Below are 24,645 nucleotides of genomic sequence, written 5' to 3'. Positions count from 1 at the left end.
AAATTTGTTGCTAATGCTGATGTCCAAGAGACTGCTGTGTTTTCCTCTTAGAAGTTTTATGGTTTCAGGTCTCGTGTTTAGGTCTTCAGTCCATTTTGAGTTTATTTTTGTGTATGGTGTAAGAAAGTGGTTCAGTTTTTTTTTGTTGTTTTTGTTTTTTTCAATTTTCCCAGCACCATTTATGGAAGAAATGTTTTTTTCCCCATTGTAGATTCTTGTCTCCTTTGTTATAGATTGACCTGAGTTGAAGGCAGATGCTTAACCAGCTGAACCACCCAGTATATTAATTTTCTATCCAGCAACATTACTGATCTCATTTATGAGTTCTTGTAGTTTTTTGGTGGAATCTTTAGGACTTATGCATATAGTTTCGTGTCATCTGCAAATAGTGAAAGTTTTATTTCTTCCTTACCAGTTTGGATGCTTTTTACTTCTTTTTCTTATCTGATTGCTATGATTTGTACTTCCAGTGCAGTGTTGAATAAAAGTGCCAAGGGTGGACATCCTCCTCTTATTCCTGATCTTAGAGGAAAAGCTCTCAGTTTTTCACATGGAGTATGGTGTTAAGTGTGTTGTTTTTCATATATGGCCTTTATTAGATGAGGGTCTGTTCCCTTTGAACCTACTTTAAGAGTTTTATCATAAGTGGATGTTGTATTTTGTCACATGCTTTTTCTGAATCTGTTGAGGTGATCATACGCTTTCATCCTTCATTTTGTTAATGTGTTGTATCATGTTGATTGTTTTGCATCTGTTGAACCATCCTTGCATTCCTAGACTAAATCCCAATTGATTGTAATGAATGATTCTTACTGTATTGTTGAATTTGGTTTTCTAATATTTTGTTGAGAATTTTTGCATCTATGTTCATCAGGTATTTTGGCCTGTAGGTTTGTGGGTGATTTTTTTTTTTTCTTTTTTCTTTTTTGTAGTGTCTTTGTTAGTTTTATCAGGGTAATCCTGGCCTCACTGAGAGAATTTGGAACTTTTCCTTTCTCTTCTATTTTTTGGGAATAATTTGAGAAGGATGGGTGTTAACTCTTCCTTAAATATTTGATAGAATTCACCTGGCAAGTTATCTTCTCTGGGACTTTTTTTTTTTTTTTTAAGATTTTATTTATTTATTTGTCAGAGAGAGAGAGATCACAAGTAGGCAGAGAGGCAGGCAGAGACAGAGGGAGAAGCAGGTTCCCTGCCGAGCAAGGAGCCCGATATGGGACTCTGTGATCCCAGGACACTGGGATCATGACCTGAGCCAAAGGCAGCTGCTTAACCAACTGAGCCACCCAGGCGTCCCTTCTCTGGGACTTTTGTTTGCTGGAAGTTTTTTTTTTTTTTTTAAGATTTTATTTATTTATTTATTTGACAGAGAGAAATCACAAGTAGGCAGAGAGGCAGGCAGAGAGAGAGGAGGAAGCAGGCTCCCCGCTGAGCAGAAAGCCCGATGCGGGGCTCGAACCCAGGACCTGGGATCATGACCTGAGCCGAAGGCAGCGGCTTAACCCACTGAGCCACCCAGGCGCCCCGCTGGAAGTTTTTTTATTGCAGTTAAATTTCGTTATTAGTAATCAGTCTGTTAAGATTTTCTGTGTATTTCTGATTCAGTTTTGAAAGATTATATGATTCTGGGAATTTTTTCATTTCTTCTAGGTTTTCCCAATTCGTTGGCCTATAATTTTTCATAGTAGTCTCTTAGAATCCTCTGTATGTTTTTGGTGTTAGTTGTTACTTCTCTTTCATTTCTGAATTTATGTAAGTCCTTTCTCTTTTTTTCTTGATGAGTCTGGCTAAAGGTTTATTAATTTTGTTTTGTTTATTGATCCTTTCTATTGTTTTTTTTTTTCTCCATTTAATTTATTTCTATTCTGATCTTTGTTATATTTTTCTTTCTACAGGCTTTGGGTTTCATTTGTTATTTTTCTAGTTCCTTTAGGTATAAGATTAGATTGTTGGAGGTTTTTTCTTGTTTCTAGAGGTAGGCCTGTGAAATGTTCTTAGGACTTTCACTGTGTCCCAAAGATTTTGTACTGTTGTGTTCTCCATTTCATATTTCTCCATGTGTTTTAGATTTTCTCTCATTTCTTCATTGATCCATTGCTTGGTAGAATATTGTTTAGCCTTCACATTTTTTGTGTTTGTTTACTTGCTTTCTCTCTTTTTTTTTCCCCTTATAATTGGTTTCTAGTTTCATAACCGTTGTGGCTGGAAAAGATGCTTGATAGGATTTCAGGCTTCTTAAATTCATTCTGACTTATTTCGTGGCCTAGCATGTGATCTATCCTGTGGAATGTTTCATGTGCACTTGAAAAGAATGTGTATTCTGCTGTGTTTGGATGGACTGTTCTTTATATATCTGTTAAATACATCTGGTGTAATGTGTCATTCAAAGCCACTGTTTTCTTAGTGATTTTCTGTCTGGATGATATCCACTGATGTAAGTGGGGTGTTAAATTCCTCTACTATTATTATATAACTGTCAGTTTCTCTCTTTATGTTTGTTAATATTTGCATTATGAACTTAGGTGATCCTATGTTGGCTGCATAGATATTTACAATTGTTAATCTCCTCTCAATGGATTGATCCCTTTATCATTATGTAATGTTCTTCCTTATTTTTTGTCTAAGCATTTATTCATGATGTAATGTAATCTTAACCTGAAGTTCTTGACAAAAAATAATTATAACTGATTATGAGAAGTACAAAATTAATTTTCCTTCATTTTTGTAAGTTTCTCTTTTTCTCTTTTTTTCTTCTAAAAGTCAGCATGTGATAAATTCCAGTTTGAATTTTAAAACAATTTTTGGTCTCATTTTTTTTCTAATTACCCCATAAACAATTTCAAGTATGATAATGTATTTGTTAATGAACTATTTTATCCACTTTAGATATGGGAAAGCTAAAGCCCAGGAATGATGTTACACTTCTGAACTTATCATTAATCATTGGCCAGTGTTTTTAAATAATTAACAAAGTAGTTAGCATTTTGCTTGACACTTGCATTCTTTGTCTATGCGTGTGTGTTTATTTATGTGTTATTTATTTATAAATATTTACAATTTGACTAAAATTTATATTTGAGGAACTTTTAGAAATTGAAGGTAATGGTGTATTTCATAGTACTTTGAAGTTTGTAGGCTCTACTTAAATGTGGTCATCCTAGTCTTTATTATTTTTTAACTTGACCTGTATAAGTTAATATATCACTTTATTGTGTTTACTTTATAGCCAATGTTAATGAGTAAAAGAAACTTTTAGCTTTAAAAAATGTTTTTTAAAGTTCTTATGTGATTAATGCAGTTAGCACTTTCATTCTATTTAACTCTTGATATTTGTTAGTTTGTAATCTTAGTAGTTATTTAATAAAATTCTGAAATAACATTCCATCTGAAATTAGAATCTGTATGTTAGTCACATAGATGAGTACGTGCTTACTTACTGTGGGACATTCTAAGAAATGTGCATGCTTATTATGTAAAATGTAAATGAGGAGAAATGGTTCATTAAAACTTGAGTTATTTAATACCTTTTTTCTAATACATATTAATTTTCATTTGTTTCTGGAAGGGCCTCTAATACTAACTTTTTTCTCCATTTTAAAGATGGCCTTGATATTAGAAAAACACTGTTACTGAATTAAAGCAAATAAAATTGTGAAATAACTGAAAACAGTGAGGAAAATGGTAACCCACAGTTAACAGCTCAGTATTTTTCTTTTAACATCTAGGAGAGTACCTATAATAGTAGAATTCATTCACATTAGAGAAGTTCTTGGTATGAAAACAAGATGATGTAGCCATTTTATGAATTAGATTTTTTTTTAAGTAAGGAGAAATTTGTTTCTTCTTAGCTGTGAGCTGTATGAGTCTAGGACTAATAGATGGTAAATATTTTATTTTTACAATGTGTTATTCTTAATAACATAAAACATTGCAAATTTATTCCTAAAGTAGTTTGATTCTGTGGTTTGTTAAGGAAAAAAATAAGTTATTCATTATCACTTAGGAGTTGTTCATTTATATTTAAATTAGCTGGAAAAAACCTATACTTTTAGAGAATTTGCTTTGCTTCTGTAAGAGTAATTATTTTTTGGAAGGTAGAAGCATGTGTTAATTTGTAGAGTAAACTTGGCCTCTAGCCTATACCTGGTTTCTTTGGGCATTGAGGTTTGAACCTAATTAAAGTTATTGACCCATGTCTTCCAGGAAGTAGAGAGAAAAAGCTTTTTCCATTTAATATACCTGTTAACTTTTTCTTTTGATAGTAGGATGGTGGAAACCATTTACAATTATTTTATTATTTCAGTTAAATCTGATTTGGTTTGTCAAAGCAAATTCTTATTTGAGCTTGTCTCTGACAAAATCAGTGGATTGAGGTGTGGTAAACCAATCTATGGATTTAAAGCCATAGAATATTTAGATATATTGGTTCTGGGTCTCAGGGATAGTTTTAATTAATCTGGTACTGGCTTTAAACGTATAACTAAACAGAAAGGACTTCTCAGGGACAGACGACCCAAATTGAACTCCTGAACTTTCATTAGAATCAGATTGTTCTTAGACATTTAGTTGAGTTTATTACTATTACCATTCCTTGGTTTTCCTTAATGTTGAGAGGATTGAAGAGAAGAGATAGAAATGATGAAAACACTATTGGCTCTCACCAATTCCTATCTTTCTGGAGAACTTCATTGTCTCAGTAAAGGCTTCTTTTCATTTTTTTCTTTTCTCTTTCTTTCTTTCTTTCTTTCAGAGAGCAAACAAGTATATGTGGGGTCGGGAGAAGGGCAGAGGGAGAGAGAGAATCTTAAGCAGGCTTTACACCCAGCACAGAGACTGTTGCGACATGACCTAGAGATCATGACCTGAGCTGAAATCAAGAGTTGGGTGCTTAACTGACTGAGCTCCCCAGGCACCCCTCAATAGAGGTTTCTAAGATAAATTATAAGACGACCATAACAGCTGTTAAAGGAACTGACAGGGGTAGTTAATAGTGATTAGATGTTAGATTTATTAGAAATATGAAAAAAAAGTTCAGTAAATTAAGGAAATTCCATTATAATTATGAGGGTATTTTTAATAGGAAATAAGGTAGCTTACTTGCCATTCTATAATTTGGCTTTACAGCTTATTGGTTTCCCTTCTGTTTTTTTTTTTTTTTTTTGGTTTTGTTTTTAATATAGTAGTAAATTTAAAAAATATTTATAAAATCTCTGTAAATAGTAATTTTTCATTGATTTAACAAAGTAAGCATAGTCATATCATGAGTCATTCAATAAATTAAATAGGATGCCTTAAGATTTTATTTTATCCTTTTTAGTGAAATGTATGTCTCTACTTTTCTTTGGCCTCTTAAACGTTTCTCTAGTCTTGATTTTATCATAAGATTTTGTTTTTATCGGTGACAAGACGGGATTTTTATTGTTATGGTAGTGATTTTTTTTTCTTTTTTTAAAGCTATATTCCCTATGGGCACTTCATTAGGAAGTCTTGTAATTTTACTATAGAATTTAACAATGAGACCTTAACTTGACTCAAAAATAATTTCTTTAAATTTCTTTAATTTAGAATGGACTTTAAAAATGACGTTTTGTGTTTATGGTGCTTACCTTATTAAGATAGCTATATATACTGAAGAACCTACAAAACATTTTTTGCTTTGGATACAATGCTTTGGATGCTTTGGATATATCATACTTTGGTATACAGATGCTTTGGATATATCATACTTTGGTACAACTGCATAAAGATAAGCTAGAATTGCAAGTCTAAATGTTGCTTTTAGGAAACGTAACTGAAAATGCAGAAAGTCACAAACTCTTGGATAAATTTTAGTGTATAATAAGTAGCCTTTAATTTTAGCCTTTAAAAAAGAGATAGGTTTTTAAAAATTTGTAACTTTAAATTTCTCTAATTTGTTGGGAGGCACCACTATACCACATCAACACATTTACTTTTGTCTGTTGAGTCATGGGAGTCCACCCCCAGGTGCAGTGATTCATCAGGAGTACTCACAAGACTTCCTTATACAGTTATATTCATGGGTATGATTTATTACAGCAAAAGGATATAAAGTAAAATCAGCAAAGGGAAAAGGGGCTTGGACAAAATCTGAAGGCAAGCAGGCACAAGTTTCCAAGAGTTCTGTCCTAGTGGAGTCACACAGGACGTGCTTAATTCCTCCAGCATTGAAATATGACAACATGGGTGTAATGTTGTCTACTAGGAAAGATCATTAGAGAGTCAGTGCCCAGTTTTTTTATTGGGGGCTGGTCACATAGGCACCAAGGATATATGAAAATTCTGAATTTCTTGAAGGAAAGCAGATGTTCAGCAAAAACTATATTGTTTGAATAAACAGTTTAGGTACCGTGAGCCACATTAGTGCTTTATTAGTCCTGAGAATGGTAGGACTCCCCCCAAAATCTATGTTTCCAGTGCCAGCCAAGGGCCTGCCTTCCAAAGAGGTATTTCTAAGGTAGGCAATTTTAGGCCTGCACTATTAACTCTTTTCTGCTCATGCATATTGAGTATAGACAAGTATAACTAAATCTGGTTGCTTGGCATTATTAATTACAAATTTGAATTTGAGTTTATATTTATCAATTCTTTAAGTGGTGGAAATAGGGAATGAGAGATGCTAAACTGATATGTCAGTTTAAAACAGAGATTTGGGCACATAGGTTTTAGATCTAAAACCAGCTCTGTTTTGATAAGTTGAAATAAGTTGACATTCCTTTTTGGAAAGGCTTGTGGAGGGTTCTGTTGTTTTAGATATGGATAAAAAATTGAAGCTATTTGGGGTGCCTGGGTAGCTCAGTGAGGTAAAGCCTCTGCCTTTGGCTTAGGTCATGATCCTAGGGTCCTGGGATCGAGGCCCGCATCTGGCTCTCTGCTCAGCAGGGGGCCTGCTTTGCCCTCTCTCTCTGCCTGCCTCTCTGCCTACTTGTGATCTCTGTCTGTCAAATCAATAAAATCGTAAAAAAAAATTTTTTAAGCTATTTATGTGTCATTCCAGGTCAGATATGTTGAAGGTCACAATTCTGGATAGTTTTTTCTCCACAGATAATATTGACAGTGGCTTGTGTGATGGACACAAGTGAAGAAAGACTTCTGTGCTAGCTCTGTGGAGAATGAAAAGTTTTTCTTCTAAAAATTGCCATTTTTCTTAATGTGAAAATGAAATTCACCTACAATATTGATAATACTTTAACAGCCGTATTTCTCTCTAATAGTCCTTTTGAGAGAAAGTATAGTTTGTTAACAGCCATGTGAAGAAATATGACTTGTGAAATGCTGATTTTCATGGATGCTGATAAATGTTGTGTGAAAAGTCATGTTGGTTTCTCTGGTATGAGGAGTTAAGCTAAAGAAATCAGTGTTTGCCAAGTGGAAAAAAAAAGATTAATTGAAAAAATTTTAAGGATTATTTTCTGAAAAGGATTAAAAAAATTCCTTTCTTTTTTGTTGTTCATGACCTTGTGAGTAAAGTGACCATTTTTTACCAATGTATCAGACTATTTGTTTATAATGTTTTCCCTTCACCTATTGCTAATATTTATTCTTCCATATGATTTACAGTGTTAGCAAATGTTGTGCCTTGCCACATTTAATTTAATAGTAAGACAGCTGCTACATTTTTAAGATAAAAAGCTTTGTATATGCAGTGAAATAATTTCCAGAATCTATGAATTTTGTTTAAAAAAGAGATCTCATTGTGAAGTTGCCTGTAATGCTCATGAGGGCAAGGACCCAGTGCTTAGAAAAAATAGTACTTGACATGTAATAGGTACTAATTAATTCTTTGAATTAAATGAATGATAAAATGAGTATATGTAGAGTTTTGAAATTAAAATTTTCTAGAAGTTATATTGGAATAATTTATAATAACCTTTTGTTTTAAAGACTATTGAATCCAAACTCTGTTTCTCTTATTAACCAGCAAGTCATACTTGAATTAAATCTCCTTCAAATTAATTTTCAAATGTGTTTGCGGTAAAACTTCATTATAACTCTTTGTTCACTTTAACATTTCCAATATCAAATGTAAAAACACCAAAGAGATCTAAGAAGGTCCACTGTATGTGGAGCAAGCTCTATAAGCTAATGTGTTTTTAAGGATGTACGGGAACAGACGAGGGGATGTACCTCCCATGGAGCATGGTGGTGATGTCACAGAACAGTCAAACATACGTATTTCATCTGCTGGAAATAAAAGGTATAGTATGTCATATAAATTCTGCCCTTCAGTCTTTACACTGTGAAATGGCAACCACTAAAACTGGTTTACTGGGGACTCCTGGGTGGCTCAGTGGGTTAAAGCCTCTGCCTTCGGCTCAGGTCATGGTCTCAGGGTCCTGGGATCGAGCCCTGCATCGGGCTCTCTGCTCAGTGTGGAGCCTGCTTCCGCCCCCCTCTCTGCTTGCCTCTCTGCCTACTTGTGATCTCTGTCAAATAAATTAAAAAAAACAAAAAACAAAAAAACTGGCTTACTGAATAAGTAGAATGGTATAGTATGATAACAGCTTTCCTTATTTAATAAGAAAGTAATTAAAGGGAAAAATAAAAGAATTTAAGTGAATGGTGTTAAATGAGAATTTATAGTACTTTACAGCATTCTTTTGAACAGCAGTGTTTGATTATAAGTGTGCCAAGGTGTTCCAAATAAGTCCCTATAGTTATAAAGTATATATAAATTTGTTTGAAATAATGAAAGGAGAAATAAGCATGTAGTTTAATGGATTAAAAATCAATAAAATATATTGGGAGTTACAGGAGTGATATAACTTAAGTGGAAATAAACTGCAATGTGAGCTTTCCTTTGAAAAAAAATTTTTTTATTTTCAGCCTATTGAGTAGGTAACTTTTATGCTTACTTTGTAAAATTCATGCTCATAATAATTCTGTCATGATGAAAAAACGAATTATATGTATTTTATGTTCATGTTCTCTTTTTGTTGATAGTTTTTATCATTTTGGTGGCTTTCTTATATTGTACATAAGTATAAACGATTCCAAATCTGTAGTGTATAATGAAGATAGTAATGTCATATGTCAGGAAAGGTATCTATTTTCTTTGAAAAAAAGTATTCTATAGAAGTGCTATAAGTAAGATAATGAGTAAGATAATTTGCTGTTTGGGTCTGATTAGGTTTCCTTTGAGGGGTTGTCTTTTTTTTTTCTCCTCATTTCTATAAGGAAGGAGTTTTTAAGAGATGATCTTTTTCAAGTGTGTGAATAAGTATCTCTTTTCTCTTCTTTTTATTAGGATTTATGTGTATTTATATTCATTTTCCTAACTGGGTTAACTGTTCTTATGAAAAAGTTTTATTGGGAATCTATAGAGCCATTGATGTAGGCTGAAGAAAAAGGTTATATATTTATAGAGTGTGAATATCAAGGTCCTACTATATAAAGAGAGAAAATGCTGTGATTTTACCCTGACTTTAAAAATATGTGACTATTATGGTGTCCATAGTACTTTGAAAGCCCCATAACTCATACCTACAGTTTACTTTAAATTTTTGTTACTTGAAAATCATCTGGCCTCTTAATTCTTTTTCTTTTTTGTTTTAGTGCTCGAGACAATGAACCATCCAAATCTAACAGAGAGCTCTGTAGTCCTTTTGCAGGAATGCTCTTTGGTATGTACAAAACATCCAGTTGATTAAACTTTTGCAGACTGTTCTTGACAAGGCTTTTTTCTTTCTTCTTTTTTTTTTTTTTGGTATTTTTTTAATTTATTAACGTATAATGTATTATTTTTTCAGGGGTACAGGTCTATGAATTGTCAGTCTTACACAATTCACAGCACTTACCATAGCACATACCTCCCCAGTGTCCATCACCCAGCCACCCTGTCCCTCCTGTCCCGCCTCCAGCAACCCTCAGTTTGTTTCCTGAGATTGAGTCTCTTAGGGTTTGTCTCCCTCTCCAGTGCCATCTTGTTTCATTTTTCCCTCCTACCCCCAACCCCCACCCTGCCTCTCAAATTCCTAATATCCGAGAGATCATACGATAATTTTCTTTCTCTGATTGATTTATTTCACTTAGCGTAATACCCTCTAGTTCCATCCACTTCATTGCAAATGGCAAAATTTGGGGGTTTTTTGATGGCTGCATAGTATTCATTGTATATATATACCACATCTTCTTTATCCATTCATCTGTTGATGGACATCTAGGTTCTTTCCATAGTTTGGCAATTGTGGACATTGCTGCTATAAACATTTGGGTGCACGTGCCCCTTCCAATCATTACATTTGTATCCTTAGGGTAAATGCCCAGTAGTGCAATTGCTGGGTTGTAGGGTGGCTCTATTTTCAACTTTTTGAGGAACCTCCATACTGTTTTCCAGAGTGGCTGTACCAGCTTGCATTGTAAGGAGGGTTCTCCTTTCTCCGCATCCTTGCCAACACCTGTCGTTTCCCGACTGGTTTATTTTAGCCATTCTGACTTGTGTGAGATGGTATCTCATTGTGGTTTTGATTTATATTTCCCTGTGCCAACTGATGTTGAGCACTTTCTCATGTGTCTGTTGGCCATTTGGATGTCTTCTTTGCAGAAATGTCTGTTCATGTCCTCTGCCCATTTCTTGATTGGATTATTTGTTCCTTGGATGCTGAGTTTGTAAGTTCTTTATAGGTTTTGGATACTGTCCTTTATCTGATACATCATTTGAAAATATCTTTTCCCATTCTTTCGGTTGTCTTTTGGTTTTATTAACTGTTTCCTTTGTGGTGCAGATGCTTTTGATCTTGATGAAGCCCCAGTAGTTCATTTTTGCCCTTGCTTCCCTTGCTTTTGGCATGTTTCTAGGAAGAAGTTGCTGTGGCTGAAGTCGAAGAGGTTGCTATCTGTTCCCTCAAGGATTTTGATGGATTCCTGTCTCACATTGAGGTCTTTCATCCATTTTGAATCTCTTTTTGTGTGTGGTGTAAGGAAATGGTCCATTTTCATTCTTTTGTATGTGGCTGTCCAATTTTCCCAACACCATTTGTTGAAGAGACCCTTTTTTTTCCATTGGACATTCTTTCCTGTCTTGTCAAAGATTAGTTGACCATAGAGTTGAGGGTCCATTTCTGGGCTCTCTCTTCTGTTCCCTTGATCTGTGTGTCTGTTTTTGTGCCAGTACCATACTGTCTTGATGATTATAGCTTTGTAATAGAGCTTGAAGTCTGGAATTGTGATGCCGCCAACTTCGGTTTTCTTTTTCAACATTCCTCTGGCTATTTGGAGTCTTTTCTGGTTCCATATAAATTTTAGGATTATTTGTTCCATCTCTTTGAAAAAAGTTGATGGTATTTTGGTAGGGATTGCATTAAATGTGTAGATTGCTTTAGGTAGCATAGATATTTTCACAGTAATTGTTCTTCCAATCCATGAGCATAGAACATTTTTCCATTTCTTTTTTTTTTTTTTTAAGATTTTATTTATTTGACAGACAAAGATCACAAGTAGGCAGAGAGGCAGGCAGAGAGAGAGGAGGAAGCAGGCTCCTTGCCGAGCAGAGAGCCTGATGCGGGGTTCGATCCCAGGACCCTGAGATCCTGACCTGAGCCAAAGGCAGAGGCTTTTTTTTTTTTTTAAAGATTTTATTTATTTGACAGAGATCACAGTAGGCAGAGAGGCAGGCAGAGAGAGATAGGGGAGGAAGCAGGCTCCCTGCTGAGCATAGAGCCTGATGTGGGGCTCGATAACAGGACTCTGGGATCATGACCGTAGTTGAAGGCAGAGGCTTTAACCCACTGAGCCACCCAGGCGCCCCAATATTTTTCCATTTCTTTGTGTCTTCCTCAATTTCTTTTATGAGTACTTTATAATTTTCAGAGTACAGAGTCTTTGCTCTTTGGTTAGGTTTATTCCTAGGTATCTATGGTTTTGTATGCAATGTAAATGAGATCAACTCCTTAATTTCTCTTTCTTCTGTTTTATTTTTGGTGTATAGAACTGCAACTGATTTCCATGCATTGATTTCATATCCTGACACTTTATTGAATTCCTGTATGAGTTCTAGCAGTTTTGGAGTGAAGTCTTTTATGTTTTCTACATAAAGTATCATATCATCTGCAAAGAGTGAGAGTTTGACTTCTTCTTTGCCGCTTTGGATGCCTTTAATTTCTTTTTCTTGTCCTATTGCTGAGGCTAGGTCTTCTAGTACTATGTTGAATAGCAGTGGTGATAATGGACAACTCTGCCATGTTCCTGACCTTAGGGGAAAAGCTCTCAGTTCTTCCCTTTGAAAATGATATTTGCTGTGGGTGTTTCATAGATTACTTTTATGATATTGAGGGATGTACACTCTATCCCTACATTGTGAAGAGTTTTGATCAGGAAAGGATGCTGTACTTTGTCACATGCATTTTCAGCATCTATTGAAAGTATCGGGGCGCCTAGGTGGCTCAGTGGGTTAAAGCCTCTGCTTTTGGCTCAGGTCATGATCCCAGGGTCCTGGGATTGAGCCCTGCATCGGGTTCTCTGCTCAGCAGGGAGCCTGCTTCCTCCTCTCTCTCTCTGTCTGCCTCTCTGCCTACTTGTGATCTCTGTCTGTCAAATAAATAAATAAAATCTTTAAAAAAAAAAAAAAGAAAGTATCATATGGTTCTTATTCTTTCTTTTATTAATGTATTATATCACATTGATTGATTTGTGGATGTTGAACCAACATTGTAGCCCAGGAATAATTCCCACTTAGTCGTAGTGAATAATCCTTTTAATGTACTGTTGGATCCTATTGGCCAGGATTTTGGTGAGAATTTTTGCATCCATGTTCATCAGGGATATTGGTTTGTAATTCTCCTTTTGATGGGGTCTTTGTCTGGTTTTGGGATCAAAGTAATGATGCCCTCATAAAATGAGTTTGGAAATTTTCTTTCCATTTCTCTTTTTCTGGAACAGTTTCAGGAGAATAGGTATTAATTTTTCTTTAAATGTTTGGTAGAATTCCCCTGGGAAGCCATCTGGCCCTGGGCTAAAAGGGTAGCAATGACCCCAGAAAAATATATGCTAACCAAATCAGAAGGGACCTGAAACTGAGGGGAGAAAAAGGAGGGGAGAAAAAAAAATACATATCTATATACATATACATATACATATACATATATATATACACATACACACACACAGATATAATTAGGCTGGTGAATAGAACAAGAGCCACACACTTGATTTTGGGTGTATTTTGGTCTCTTAGAAAAAAATGCCTCCCACAATTTTAAGGAAGAAGAACTTATATATATATATATATACAAAAATAAGGGTAAACATGTTGTAGGAATGAAATATGACTGAAGATGAAAATTAAAAAATATTTTAAAAAAGGAATTGATAAGAAGTTGGTTGAAAAAGGAAAGGGGAAAAAAAAAGGAAAGAATGCGATCAGGCTGGAGACTAGAACAAAGCCATATGCTAGATTTAGGGTATATTTTAATCTGTTAGAAGAAACTGTATCCCAGAATTTTAAATAAAGAAAAACTTATATGTATACAACAAATAAGGTTAAATGCAATGAAGGGATAGAATATGACTATAGCAGTGAAAATTAAAAATGATTTTTAAAAAGGTATTGGTAGGATAAAATAGATTAAAATAAGAAAGAGGAGAAGTTAAAAAAATAGAATAACAATGAAATCTAACAAATTTTAACTTTGAAAGACTGAAGAATCATGGGGAAAACAGCCATGAAATCTTTATGATGCATTCCCCTCACTCTGGAGTTTCAGTTCTCACGATTGGTGAACTTGGTCTTGGCTGGATGTTCTTGCTGATCTTCTGGGGAAGGGGCCTATTGTGATTCTCAAATGTCTTTGCCGAGGCAGAATTCCACTGCCTTTGGGAGGGGCCTGGCTAAGTAATCTGCTTGGGTTTGCTCTCTGTAGCTTTTTTTCCCTGAATGCTTTCCATTCAGCATGGCAGAAGAGAATGAAAGTGGTGGCCTCCTAATATCCGACCCAGAGGAGCTGAGTGCTTGGGGCCCAGCTGCCCAGTGCGCCCTCAGAGAAAAGCAGTCAGTCACTCCTGTCTCCCCAGTCTCTGGCTGTGCTTCATGCTCACCCAGCCTGTTATAGTGCATTTCTGTCTCTGGCACATGGCCCCATTCGGAGTCTCCAAACCCAGCAGATTCCTGTAGTGTGCTCATGCACCGTTCCTCCTGGTGGTGGAAGGGGGAGGGTGATCTCCCTGATTCTGCCACCTTGTGGGTTCCCTGCTTGAAGAGCAGTGGCTCGACTCTGCTGGGGATAATTTTTTAAGGTAACCCCTAGCTGAGAGACCAGTCCTTGGTTCCATCTCTGTAGCTGGCTTCCCTGCTCCAGTACCCCGGGGCTCTGCTACACACAGGCACCCCTGGTCTTTTTGTGACTTCGAGGGACCTGATACCACACTATTGTAGTGAAGGCTCCCCCCACACCCCCACTTAGCCTCTGGAGCAATGTCCCTCAGTGGAGCTGACTTCTAAAAGTTCTGATTTTGTGCTCTGCTGCTCTCTCTTTTGCTGGAGCTGGCCCCTCCCTTCTGGGGTCTGTCTTCCCTATCTTCCGTATATTGCCTTGGATTCACTTCTCCGCATGTCCTACTTTCCAGAAAATGGTAGCTTTTCTGTTCGTAGAAGTGCTGCTATTCTTTTCTTCTATCTCCTGTTGAGTTTATTGGTGTTCAAAATGGTTTGATAACTATCTAGCTGAATTCCTGGGACCCTACAAAATTTCGATCTCCTACTTCTCCACCATCTTGCTCCTCCCTCTCTAGATAGGGTCTTTAGTAAGATGTCAGTATTGTCATTAAAACTATTTTTATTAATAATAGAAAACTCTTATCTAGTGCTTACTTTATGGTAGACTCTATATGCTAAATAGTTAATGTGTATTGTATAGCTCCTTGTATAATTTTAAAGTGAAATAACTTTATTTAATGATGAGCTTTCCATAGAAGATAAATGAAATATTAATTTCAGTAACTTCATTGTAGTGTGGCTATTTCTTATATTCTCTTTTATATGCAATAGTTTTTTTTCTTCATTCTTCTTCTTTTCTTCTTTAGCTAGTATAGAACTGCCTTACACTTTAAGTTTAGTTTCCCTGAACTAAACCTTTTTATCCCTTGATAAACATCCTTTTCCTATATTCTTTCCCAGTAGTTTGAGAAGGTGTTTTGTTCAAACCATGATCATAATACAGATTTTCTGTTTATTTTATCAGAAATGAAGGTCACTGGTTAATATAAGAATGTTGATTTGCTACTTGTCATAATTTCAGAAACAGTGTGAAGAGAGGGCCTTACTTATTTCCTATGTATAACTTTAAAATAGAAAAGTAGTCTGTTTTCTGTGTAAAAACTATTAGAAAAAATGACCTGAAATTTGGTTTCAAGGGAAGTATGTGAGGAAATTGGATAAGTTTAGATTCATTCAACTTGAAAGTAGTCAGTAATTTAAATCTAGGATTAGAGACATTTTATTGCATGATATTCTCAGATTTTTGTTTTCTTGAAATGGCTATTGTGAGAAAATAGGGCATAGCAACTAGAATTTTATCCTTTTTTTTTTTTTTTAAGATCTATTTATTTGAGAGTGAGAGAACACAATCAGAGCCTGATGTGGGGTTTGATCCCAGGACCCCATGATCATGACCTGAGGCAAAATTAAGAGTCAGCTGCTCAACTGAGTCACCCAGGCACCCCCAGAGTTTTTTTTCTAATGTAGTGTCTTTAAAGTGAGAATTTACCAGTGTAACCTATCAGTAGGTGAGAGTAAAGGCTTCATTCTTATGATGTATTTTGTTAAACATGAAAAATTAGAGAAATGGCTTTCTTTGTTCAGAGCCCACTGGCAAATAATTTTATCAATAAACGGATTACTCTGCCCTGAAATTTTAACATAGAATGGCATAAATTTACCATTACTGTAATCCTGAAATTTATGCATGAATATTTGTTGAGACAATAGACTCTAATGCTTAGGACAAACCATTTAAAATCATTTAATCCAGTGATTTATCTCATGAGTTCCCCCCCGCCCAGCCTATATATGTATGGAACCATAGGGAACTCCAGAGGTAGCATAATGGGATTGTTATAAAATTCTCATTTCAATTGAATTGAAATTTGTCTTCCTATAATTTTGCTCCAAGGATCTAATTTGGAGTCTTGTGCTTTATTTTAAAAATTAAAACAATGACTACTTAAAGCAAAAATAACAATATATTATGGGTTATAAAAGATTCATGGATTATTTAGAGGTATAGCTTTTAAATTTTCAAATATTTGGGAGTTTTCCTCCTGTCTTTTTATTATTGACTGCTTGTTTAATTCCCTTATGATCTGAAAAAAGTTGGTATAATTTCATTTATTTCAAATTTGAATTTAAAAAATGTTTTTAATGGCTTAGAATATAGTTTATCTTGGTGAATTTTTAGTTTGTAGTTGAAAGAATGCGCATTATATGGTTGTTGAGTGTAGTGGGTTTTATATGTCAAGTACATCAATTGGTTGATAGTGATGTTCGTGTCTTGTGCATATGTAACGATTTTCAACTCTTCTTCTACCACTTGTTTAGAAATGTTTTAAATTCTCTGCCTTAGTGTGGTACCTGGAGTGCTGGAGGAATTTTCTTAGTGTGCCTGCACTTTAATTAATTTTCAGCAGAACCTGCCTGACTCTGACAGAGTGATTGCTGTTGCCTTTTCTTTGGTGCAAGGCTGATTCTGTGCATCTGGTTCTCAGAAGTGAGTCTCAGTGTTCCTGATGCTTCCCAGAGTGGTACCCAAACTCTTCCTTTATGTTTGTGGAGGGTCTTGGGTGAGAAGACCCTTCCTCCTAACAGTAATAGAACCTCACTTTATATAAGTGCAGAATGCTGGGTCCTGCAGGTTTTCTGCTGTTCAACCAACCAGTAGAATACGGCTATTGCTTTTTATGAAAGAAGGATTGGGAAAGCATGCAGTGTTATTTGGCCTCAGAATGGTCTCTTTCTTGTGTCTCATGTTGTCCTGTCTCCAGTCTCTCTCAGAAACATCTGGTGGAGGTGGAGAAGTGAGTGCAGATGCCTCTTGTGTCTGGCTTTTCCAGAGAATCTATGTTTTTACTCTAGCCCACAGAAAGCCTTTAAGAATTCATTAACATTTCAGCTATTCCTACCTCCTTTTAAGGCAGCTGCCTACTTCTCCATACTCTAGGAAAGGTAAAAAATTTGTTGGATTATCCCATCTCTCTTTGGTTTTTATTATACCCTTTGGAATTCACTTCACTTCGTTGCTTATAACCTCAGCTCTCTGATGGGCTTTTTAAAAGTTACGGTTTTATGGATGATGTGCTTTTTCCCCATTGTAGGGTTTGAGCAGTGTTCTCTTATAGCTTTCTGCTAAGTAGAAGCAGAACTCCCCCCTTTTTTTTTAAATAACAACTTCTATTCCTTCCTCATTATGGTCCGATTTTTAAATATATATATATATATATATATATATTTTAATGAATCTTTAAAAAAAAATGGGTGGTACACCTGGGTGGCTCAGTTGGTTAAATGGCCAGCTCTTGCTTTTGGTTCAGGTCATGATCTCAGAGTGCTGGGATCAAGCCCTGCGTCAGGCTCCAAGCTCAGCTGGGGAGCCTGCTTGTGGATTTTCTCTCCCTCAGCCCCTCCCCCTGCACGCATTTTCTCTCTCTCTCTCTCTCAAGTAAATAAATCTTTAGAAATACATATTTTTAAATTTTATTAAACCCAGTTAATTTTTATAAAATATAATTTTAAAAGATTTTATTTATTTATTCAACAGAGAGAGACACAGTAAGAGAGGAGGGAACACAGCAGAGGAGTGGGAGAGGGAGATGCAGGCTTCCCACTTAGCAGGGAGCCGGATGCAGGGCTTGATTCCAGGACCCTGACATCATGACCTGAGCTGAAGGTAGACACTTAACACTGAGCCACCCAGGTGCCCCTTTTTTAAAAATATGTTTTTAAAGCTTTTATTTATTTATTTGATAGAGACACAGCAAGAGAGGGAACACAACTTTTCGTTGTTGTTTGTTTGTTTAAGTGAACTCCATGCCCAACGTGAAGCTTGAAATCTGGCCCCAAGATCAAGAATCACAGGCTCTACCTACTGAGCCAGCCAGTTGTCCCTGTGTTCCTATTTTTATTTAATACTTGGGCATAGCTCTCATAGCTAATTGAATATCTTTGTTGTTCCATCGTCTGTTGTTCATGTGTTTTTTTCTATTGGCTAACATTTCTAATGGTTATTGGTCATTATATTAGTTTTCTATTGCTGATTCAAAGATGAGCACAAATTTTATGGCTCAGAACATCTCACATTGTCTTACAGTGTCTGTGGGTCAGGAGTTTAGGCAGGTTCTCTGCTCAGGTCTCTGAAGGCTGTCATAATCACTGTGTCAGTCAGGCTGTTTTCTTCATCTGAATCTTGAATAGGGGAGAATCTACTTCTAAGCATATTCACATTGTTGGCAGAATTCATTTACTAGTGGCTGTATTACTAAGGGCCCTGGTTTCTTACTGGATGTTATTGGAGACTGCCCATAATTCTCAGAGGGCATCCATAATTTCTTGTCACATGGGCTTTCTTACCATGGCTGCTCACTTTATTATGCCAGCAAGGAGATTCTCTAAACTCAGGGAGGGCTTTTACCTGATTATATCAGGCTCACCCAAGATAATCTCCTTTTTGATTAATTCAGACTTGAAATTTGACCTGGAATTGGTACCCTAATCACATTAGCAAGGTCCTTTCACCTTGTCATATTCTGTTGGCTGGAAGCAAGTCATAGGTCCTGCCTAGGGGAGAGGTTTATACAGGGAATCAGTACCAGAAGGCAGGGAATATGGGATCTGTCAGAATTTTGTCTACCACAGTCACATTTTTCTGATACTGAAGAACTAACCTTTTTGAGGTCTTTTTTTAAAATTTTCTTTGGGACATTGTAAAGTAGCCTTCTTCATAGGGGCAGTTTGGTCCTATTACTATCAAATGACCTTTCTGGGGGCTCTTCCTTGAATAGGAGACCACTGAGAACTCATTTCCTGGCTAAAGCTGGAATTTCTACTTTGGGGATGTCCAAGAATTTTTCAGTTTGTGTCCTTCATAGTTTTTTGTCCAGCCTATTGGAGTTTTATCCTGTGCATTTATAGACGGTGCATAGTAAAGTCTTTTTTTTTTTAAAGTAAGCTCCATGCCCCGAGTAGAGCTGATTGTGGGGCATGGACTCATAACCCTGAGATCAAGATTCAGATACTTAACCGACTGAGCCACCTAGGTGCCCCTGAAGCTCTTTTGCTTCTTTTTGAAGCTTTGCCCTACACTTCCAGACATTTTATTTTTTATTTTATTTTATTTTTAAAAAGATTTTATTTGTTTGACAGAGAGAGACACAGTGAGAGAGGGAACACAGCCAGGGCAAGTGGGAGAGGGAGAAGCAGGCTTCCCACTGAGCAAGGAGCCTGATGCGGGGCGTATCCCAGGACCCTGGGATCATGACCTGAGCCTAAGGCAGAAGATGCTTAACGACTGAGCAATCCAGGCACCCAACTTCCAGACATTTTAGCCTCCTGAATTTTTTTTTTTTAGATTTTATTTATTTATTTGACAGAGAGAGATCACAAGCAGGCAGAGAGGCAGGTAGAGAGAGAGGAAGGGAAGCAGGCCCCCCGGCCGAGCAGAGAGCCCGACGCGGGGCTCGATCCCAGGACCCCGAGATCATGACCTGAGCCGAAGGCAGCGGCTTAACCCACTGAGCCACCCAGGCGCCCCAAGCCTCCTGAATTTTTATCTTTATCTGATTTGCTTAGTTTTCTGGCTTTGTTTGGTTCTCCTTCCCTGTACCCATGGTCTGGAAATTGTATTCAGGCAGAAGTGGCAGTGCTTAAAGGGCTCATCTCATTAATTTTCCTTCACTGTTTTTATAGTCTTGTATTACCTATTGTCTAGTGTCTGAAAAATAATTATTTCATATTTTGCCTAGTTTTATTATTTTCTTTTTATGGTAGGAGGTTATATTCTGTGTTTATTACTCCATAATGATCAGAAGCAGAATGGATCAATCTACCTTGATTTAAAACATTATTAAGCTTGCTTAATATAATCATCTTACTCCTATGGGAGCTTCACTGTTGCTAACATCTAGGCTTAATGGGCACACTTAGATGCTCTATAGTCACTGATGATAGGGAGACTAATAAGGTAGTAGAGAAATTGCTGGTTGAGTTGCATTTTTGATATCCAGTGATTGTGTGGTGTTCCAGAAGAGGCATATCTAGATTAGGAGTGTCATTATGATATGCAGTAATAACATTGATGAAAGAAATTGAGGAGGACACAAACAAATGGAAAGATATTCCATGCTCTTGAATTAAAAATTGGTATTTTTAAAAAAAGATTTATTTATATATATATTTTTAGATGGGGGGTGTAAAGAGAGAGAGCAGGTGCAAGTGTGCAGGCACACAGAGGGGCAGAGGTGAAGGAGAAGAGGAAAAGAATTTCAAGGAGACTCTGCTGATTGTGGAGCTCTATGTGGGGCTTGATCCCACAACCCAGAGATCATGACCTGAGTTGAAACCAAGAGTTGGATGCTCAGCTGACTGAACCACCCAGTCACCAGTAGAAGAATTAGTATTATTAAAACATCCATACTACCCACAGCAATCTACAGATTCACTACACTTCCAGCAAAATACCAATAGAATTTTTTACAAAACCAGAAAAAAATAATATTAAATTTGTATTGAACTACAAAAGACCCAGAAATTTTGAGGGAAAAAAAAAAAAAAACCCTGGAGGTATCACAATTCCAGATTTCAAGATAGTCCTACAAAGCTTCCAGTAATCAAAACACTATGGCACTGGCATAAAAATGGACAGATCAGTTTCCTTCCCTCCTTCCCTCCCTTTCCTTCCTTCCTTCCTTCCTTCCTTCTTTCTTTCTTTCTTTCTTTTTTCTTTCTGTCTGTCTTTCTTCAATCTCTTTAATAAATGGTGCTACGAAAACTGGACAGCTACATGTAGAAGAATGGAACTGGGCAGCTTTCTTATACCATACACAAAGATAAACTCAAAATGGATTAAAGACTTAAGTGTGAGACCTGAAACCATGAAAGTCCTAGAAGAGAACACAGACAGTAATATCTCCAACATTAGATATAGCACCATCTTTCTAGAAATGTCTCCTGTAAGGGAAACAGAAGCAAAAATAAACTATTAGAACTACACCAAAATAAAAAGCTTTTGCACAGCAAAGGAAAACATCAACAAACTGAAAAAGCAGCCTACTGAATAGAAGATATTTGCAAATGATACATCCAATAAGTGATTAATATCCACAATATATAAGAACCTATACAACTCAACACCAAAAAAAAAAAAAAAAAAAAATTGGTGCCTAGGTGGCTCAGTTGTTAAGGGTCTGCCTTCAGCTCAGGTCATGATCCCAGGATCCTGGGATTGAGCCCCACATCAGGATCCCTGCTCAGCAGGAAGCCTGCTTCTCCCTCTCCCACTCCCCCTGCTTGTGTTCCCTCTCTTGCTATCTCTCTCTGGGTCAAATAAGTAAAGAAAATCTTTTAAAAAATTGATTAAAAATGGTCAGAGCACTTGGCTAGATATTTTTTCTAAAGAAGACCTACAGGTGACCAACAGACACTTGAAAAGATGCCCAATATCACTAGATGCCCAGTATCACTAATCATCAGAGAAATACAAATCAAAACCACAATGAGATATCATCTTATACTTGTCAGAATGTCTAAAATGAAAAAAGAAAAGAAATAATATGTCAGTCAGGGTATAGAGAAAAAGGAACTCTCAAACACTGTTGGTGGGAATGTAAATTGGTACACTGGGGAAAAAAGTGTGGAGTTTCCTCAAGAAATTAAAAATAGAATGCAGTATTAGGGGCTCCTGGGTGGCCCAGAGGGTTAAGTTTCTTCCTTTGGCTCAGGTCATGATCTCAGGGTCCTGGGATAGAGCCCCGCATCGGGCTCTCTCTGCTCAGCAGGGAGCCTGCTCCCCCGCCCTCTCTCTGCCTGCCTCTCTGTGTACTTGTGATCTCTCTGTCAAATAAATAAATAAAATCTTAAAAAAAAAAAAAAGGCAGTATGATCCAGTGATTCCACATTGGGTATTTACCCCAAGAAAATGAAAACCCTAATTTAAAAAGATATATGTACCCCTATTTTGATTGCAATGTTATTTACAATAGCCAAGATGTGGAAGCAACCTAAGTGTCCATCAGTTGACAAATGGATAATGAAGTGTTATACGCAGACAGGGGATTATTACATAGCCACAAAAAGGATGAGATTGTGCCACTTGCAACAACCTGGATAGAGTGAGTTGTTATCATGGCTAAGTGAGATTAGTCAGAGAAAGACAACTCTCCTGATTTCATTCATATGTGGGATCTAAAAAAACAAAATGAATAAGCAAAAATGTGAAATCAAACCTAAAATATAGAGAACAAAGTGATGATTGCCAGAGGGGAGCAGAGTGGGATGAAGGGGAGTGTCAGATACAGACTTTCAGGTACGGAATGAATGTCATGGGAATGAAAGACACAGTATAGGGAATGTAATCAATGATATATAAAAGCATTATATGGTTACAGATGATAGCTATACTCCCGGTGAGCATAGCATAATGTGAAGACTTGTTGAATCAATGTTTACACCTGAAACTAATGTAACATTGTCAACTATGGTCTAAAAAAATCACAGTAATCACTAAAGCATGAGCGGAGAGAGGGCGAATGGGGAGACTAATCAGGAGGTTATTGCTGCAATTCAGGTGAAATGTAGACAGGTCCTATCCAGGGTTAAAGGTGGTGAGAATAATAGGACCCACACATGAAGTGAATAAAGAAGTAATGAGCATTCAAAGTTACATGAGGTTTAGAGGGTTGATATTCTTGCTGTTACCAGAAAACAAAGAGGAGCAATTGCTTTTGAGATGTTCAGTTTGGACACACTTAGCAAATTTAAGGGGCTTGTAGGAGTTATTAGTGATGATATCATCCCAATTATTAGAAAAATGGGGATGGGGATTATTATTCTTCTTAAAAAATTTTTTTCAGAGACCAAGTGTGCATGTGAGAGGTGGGGAGGGGCAGAGGGAGAGGGAGAGAGAATCCCAAGCAGGCTCTATGCTCAGTGTGGGGCCCCATGCAGGGTGGGATCCCATGACCCTGAGGTCATGAACTGAGGTGAAATCAAGGGTCAGATGCTTAACTGACTGAGCCATGCAGCCTCCCTTAGAGTATTCTTTTTCTTTTCTTTTCTTTTCTTTTCTTTCCTTTTCTTTTTTATTTCCTTTTCTTTCTTTCTTTTTTTTTTTTTTTAAAGATTTTATATATTTATTTGACAAAAGAGAGAGAGATCACAAGTAGGCAGAGAAGCAGGTAGAGAGTGGGGGGGGGGAAGCAGGCTCCCTGCTGAGCAGAGAACCCAATGTGGGGCTTGATCCCAGGACTGTGAGATCATGACCTGAGCCAAAGGCAGAGGCTTAACCCTCTGAGCCTCCCAGGTGCCCTGAGTATTCTTTTATTTAAAGTTTTTGACTAAGTTTAGAGGTTTGGGAAAGCGTGATGTATTTTGTGATTGACATATAAAAGATACTCAGAAATTATGAAATTAATTGAGGTAATATACAATTTTGCCTTTTATATTTTCTGCATGTGCAGTAATTAATTACTCTTTGATGTAATTAAAAATGGAGGCTTTTAAAAATTCAAGTTTCTAGTTGAAGATGTTGCTTAAGAGTTAAATTTTTTTTTTCTTACCACTTTCTAGGAAGTGAAGATAGAGAACTTATTCAGAAAAGGAAAGAGAAATACAGACTAGAACTGTTGGAACAAATGGCTGAACAACAGAAGAACAAGAGACGGTAATGAAAGGTTTGCATTTAAAAAAGATGTTTGAACTTAAAATGCATTTATGTAGGGTATGTGGGTGGCTTAGTCATTTGGGAATCTGACTCTTGATTTCAGCTCTGGTCCTGATCTTGGGTCATGTGTCAGCCCTGCAGAGGCCATTTGAGGTTCTTCTCTTTCCCTCCCCCTGCTCGCATGTACTCTTTCTCCCACTCTCTAAAATAAATAAATAAATAAATAAAATCTTTGAAAAATGCTTTTGTGTAAAATGATATGGTGATGAAAATTATATAGTAAAATATGGGGATATTTTTCCCAAGATGATTATGTGTTTGTAAGTCACTTCTATTTCAGCCTCTACATTCTATATCAGCTAAGGTACTAAAACAAATACTATATGAGTGTTCATTTATGGTGCCATATAGGTAACAGATGAGACTATTTGTATATTCTATAACAGGCCTTTTATATACCTTTGTTAATTTCTTCAATTTTTTATTTAGAGTAGCATTTAATGTTATCTACATGCCCACAAATATGAAATGGAAGTATTTTGTTTTATAACAATGTGAAATTATAAGCATACCCATAAATGCAATATAAAAAAATAATCATGATAAATCCAGATTTATATTGTATACGACTCTCAGTGTTTGTAATCTTTCTTGTAGAAATAGTTGTGAAATAATAATTATAGTTTACAATTAGGAATAGATATCTTGTTTCCAGAGAATTTGAGGCCATATACTATTAACTTTTAGTTTTGCCTTTTTTCCTCTATGT

The 24,645-nt window shown here is 36.4% G+C and overlaps 1 protein-coding gene across 15 annotated transcripts in view; it reads left to right on the top strand.

Annotated features, from left to right (window-relative positions):
* The window catches only part of CSPP1 (centrosome and spindle pole associated protein 1), a 281,804-nt gene that overhangs the window by 178,639 nt on the left and 78,520 nt on the right, over positions 1-24,645 (top strand). For 12 of the 15 annotated variants that reach the window (XM_047725298.1, XM_047725303.1, XM_047725299.1 and 9 more), the window contains 3 exons: positions 8,117-8,215; positions 9,574-9,641; positions 23,783-23,876. The exons of the other annotated variants lie outside the window; for them this stretch is intronic. In XM_047725298.1, coding sequence (XP_047581254.1) covers positions 8,117-8,215; positions 9,574-9,641; positions 23,783-23,876 — 261 coding nt within the window. The remainder of the gene's footprint in view (positions 1-8,116; positions 8,216-9,573; positions 9,642-23,782; positions 23,877-24,645) is intronic. 15 annotated transcript variants of the gene reach the window in all.

This window comes from Lutra lutra, chromosome 4 (assembly GCF_902655055.1).
Source record: "Lutra lutra chromosome 4, mLutLut1.2, whole genome shotgun sequence".
Classification (NCBI taxonomy): domain Eukaryota; kingdom Metazoa; phylum Chordata; class Mammalia; order Carnivora; family Mustelidae; genus Lutra; species Lutra lutra.
Note: the sequence above shows the minus strand (reverse complement) of the source record. Positions and strands in the feature narration are given on the sequence as shown.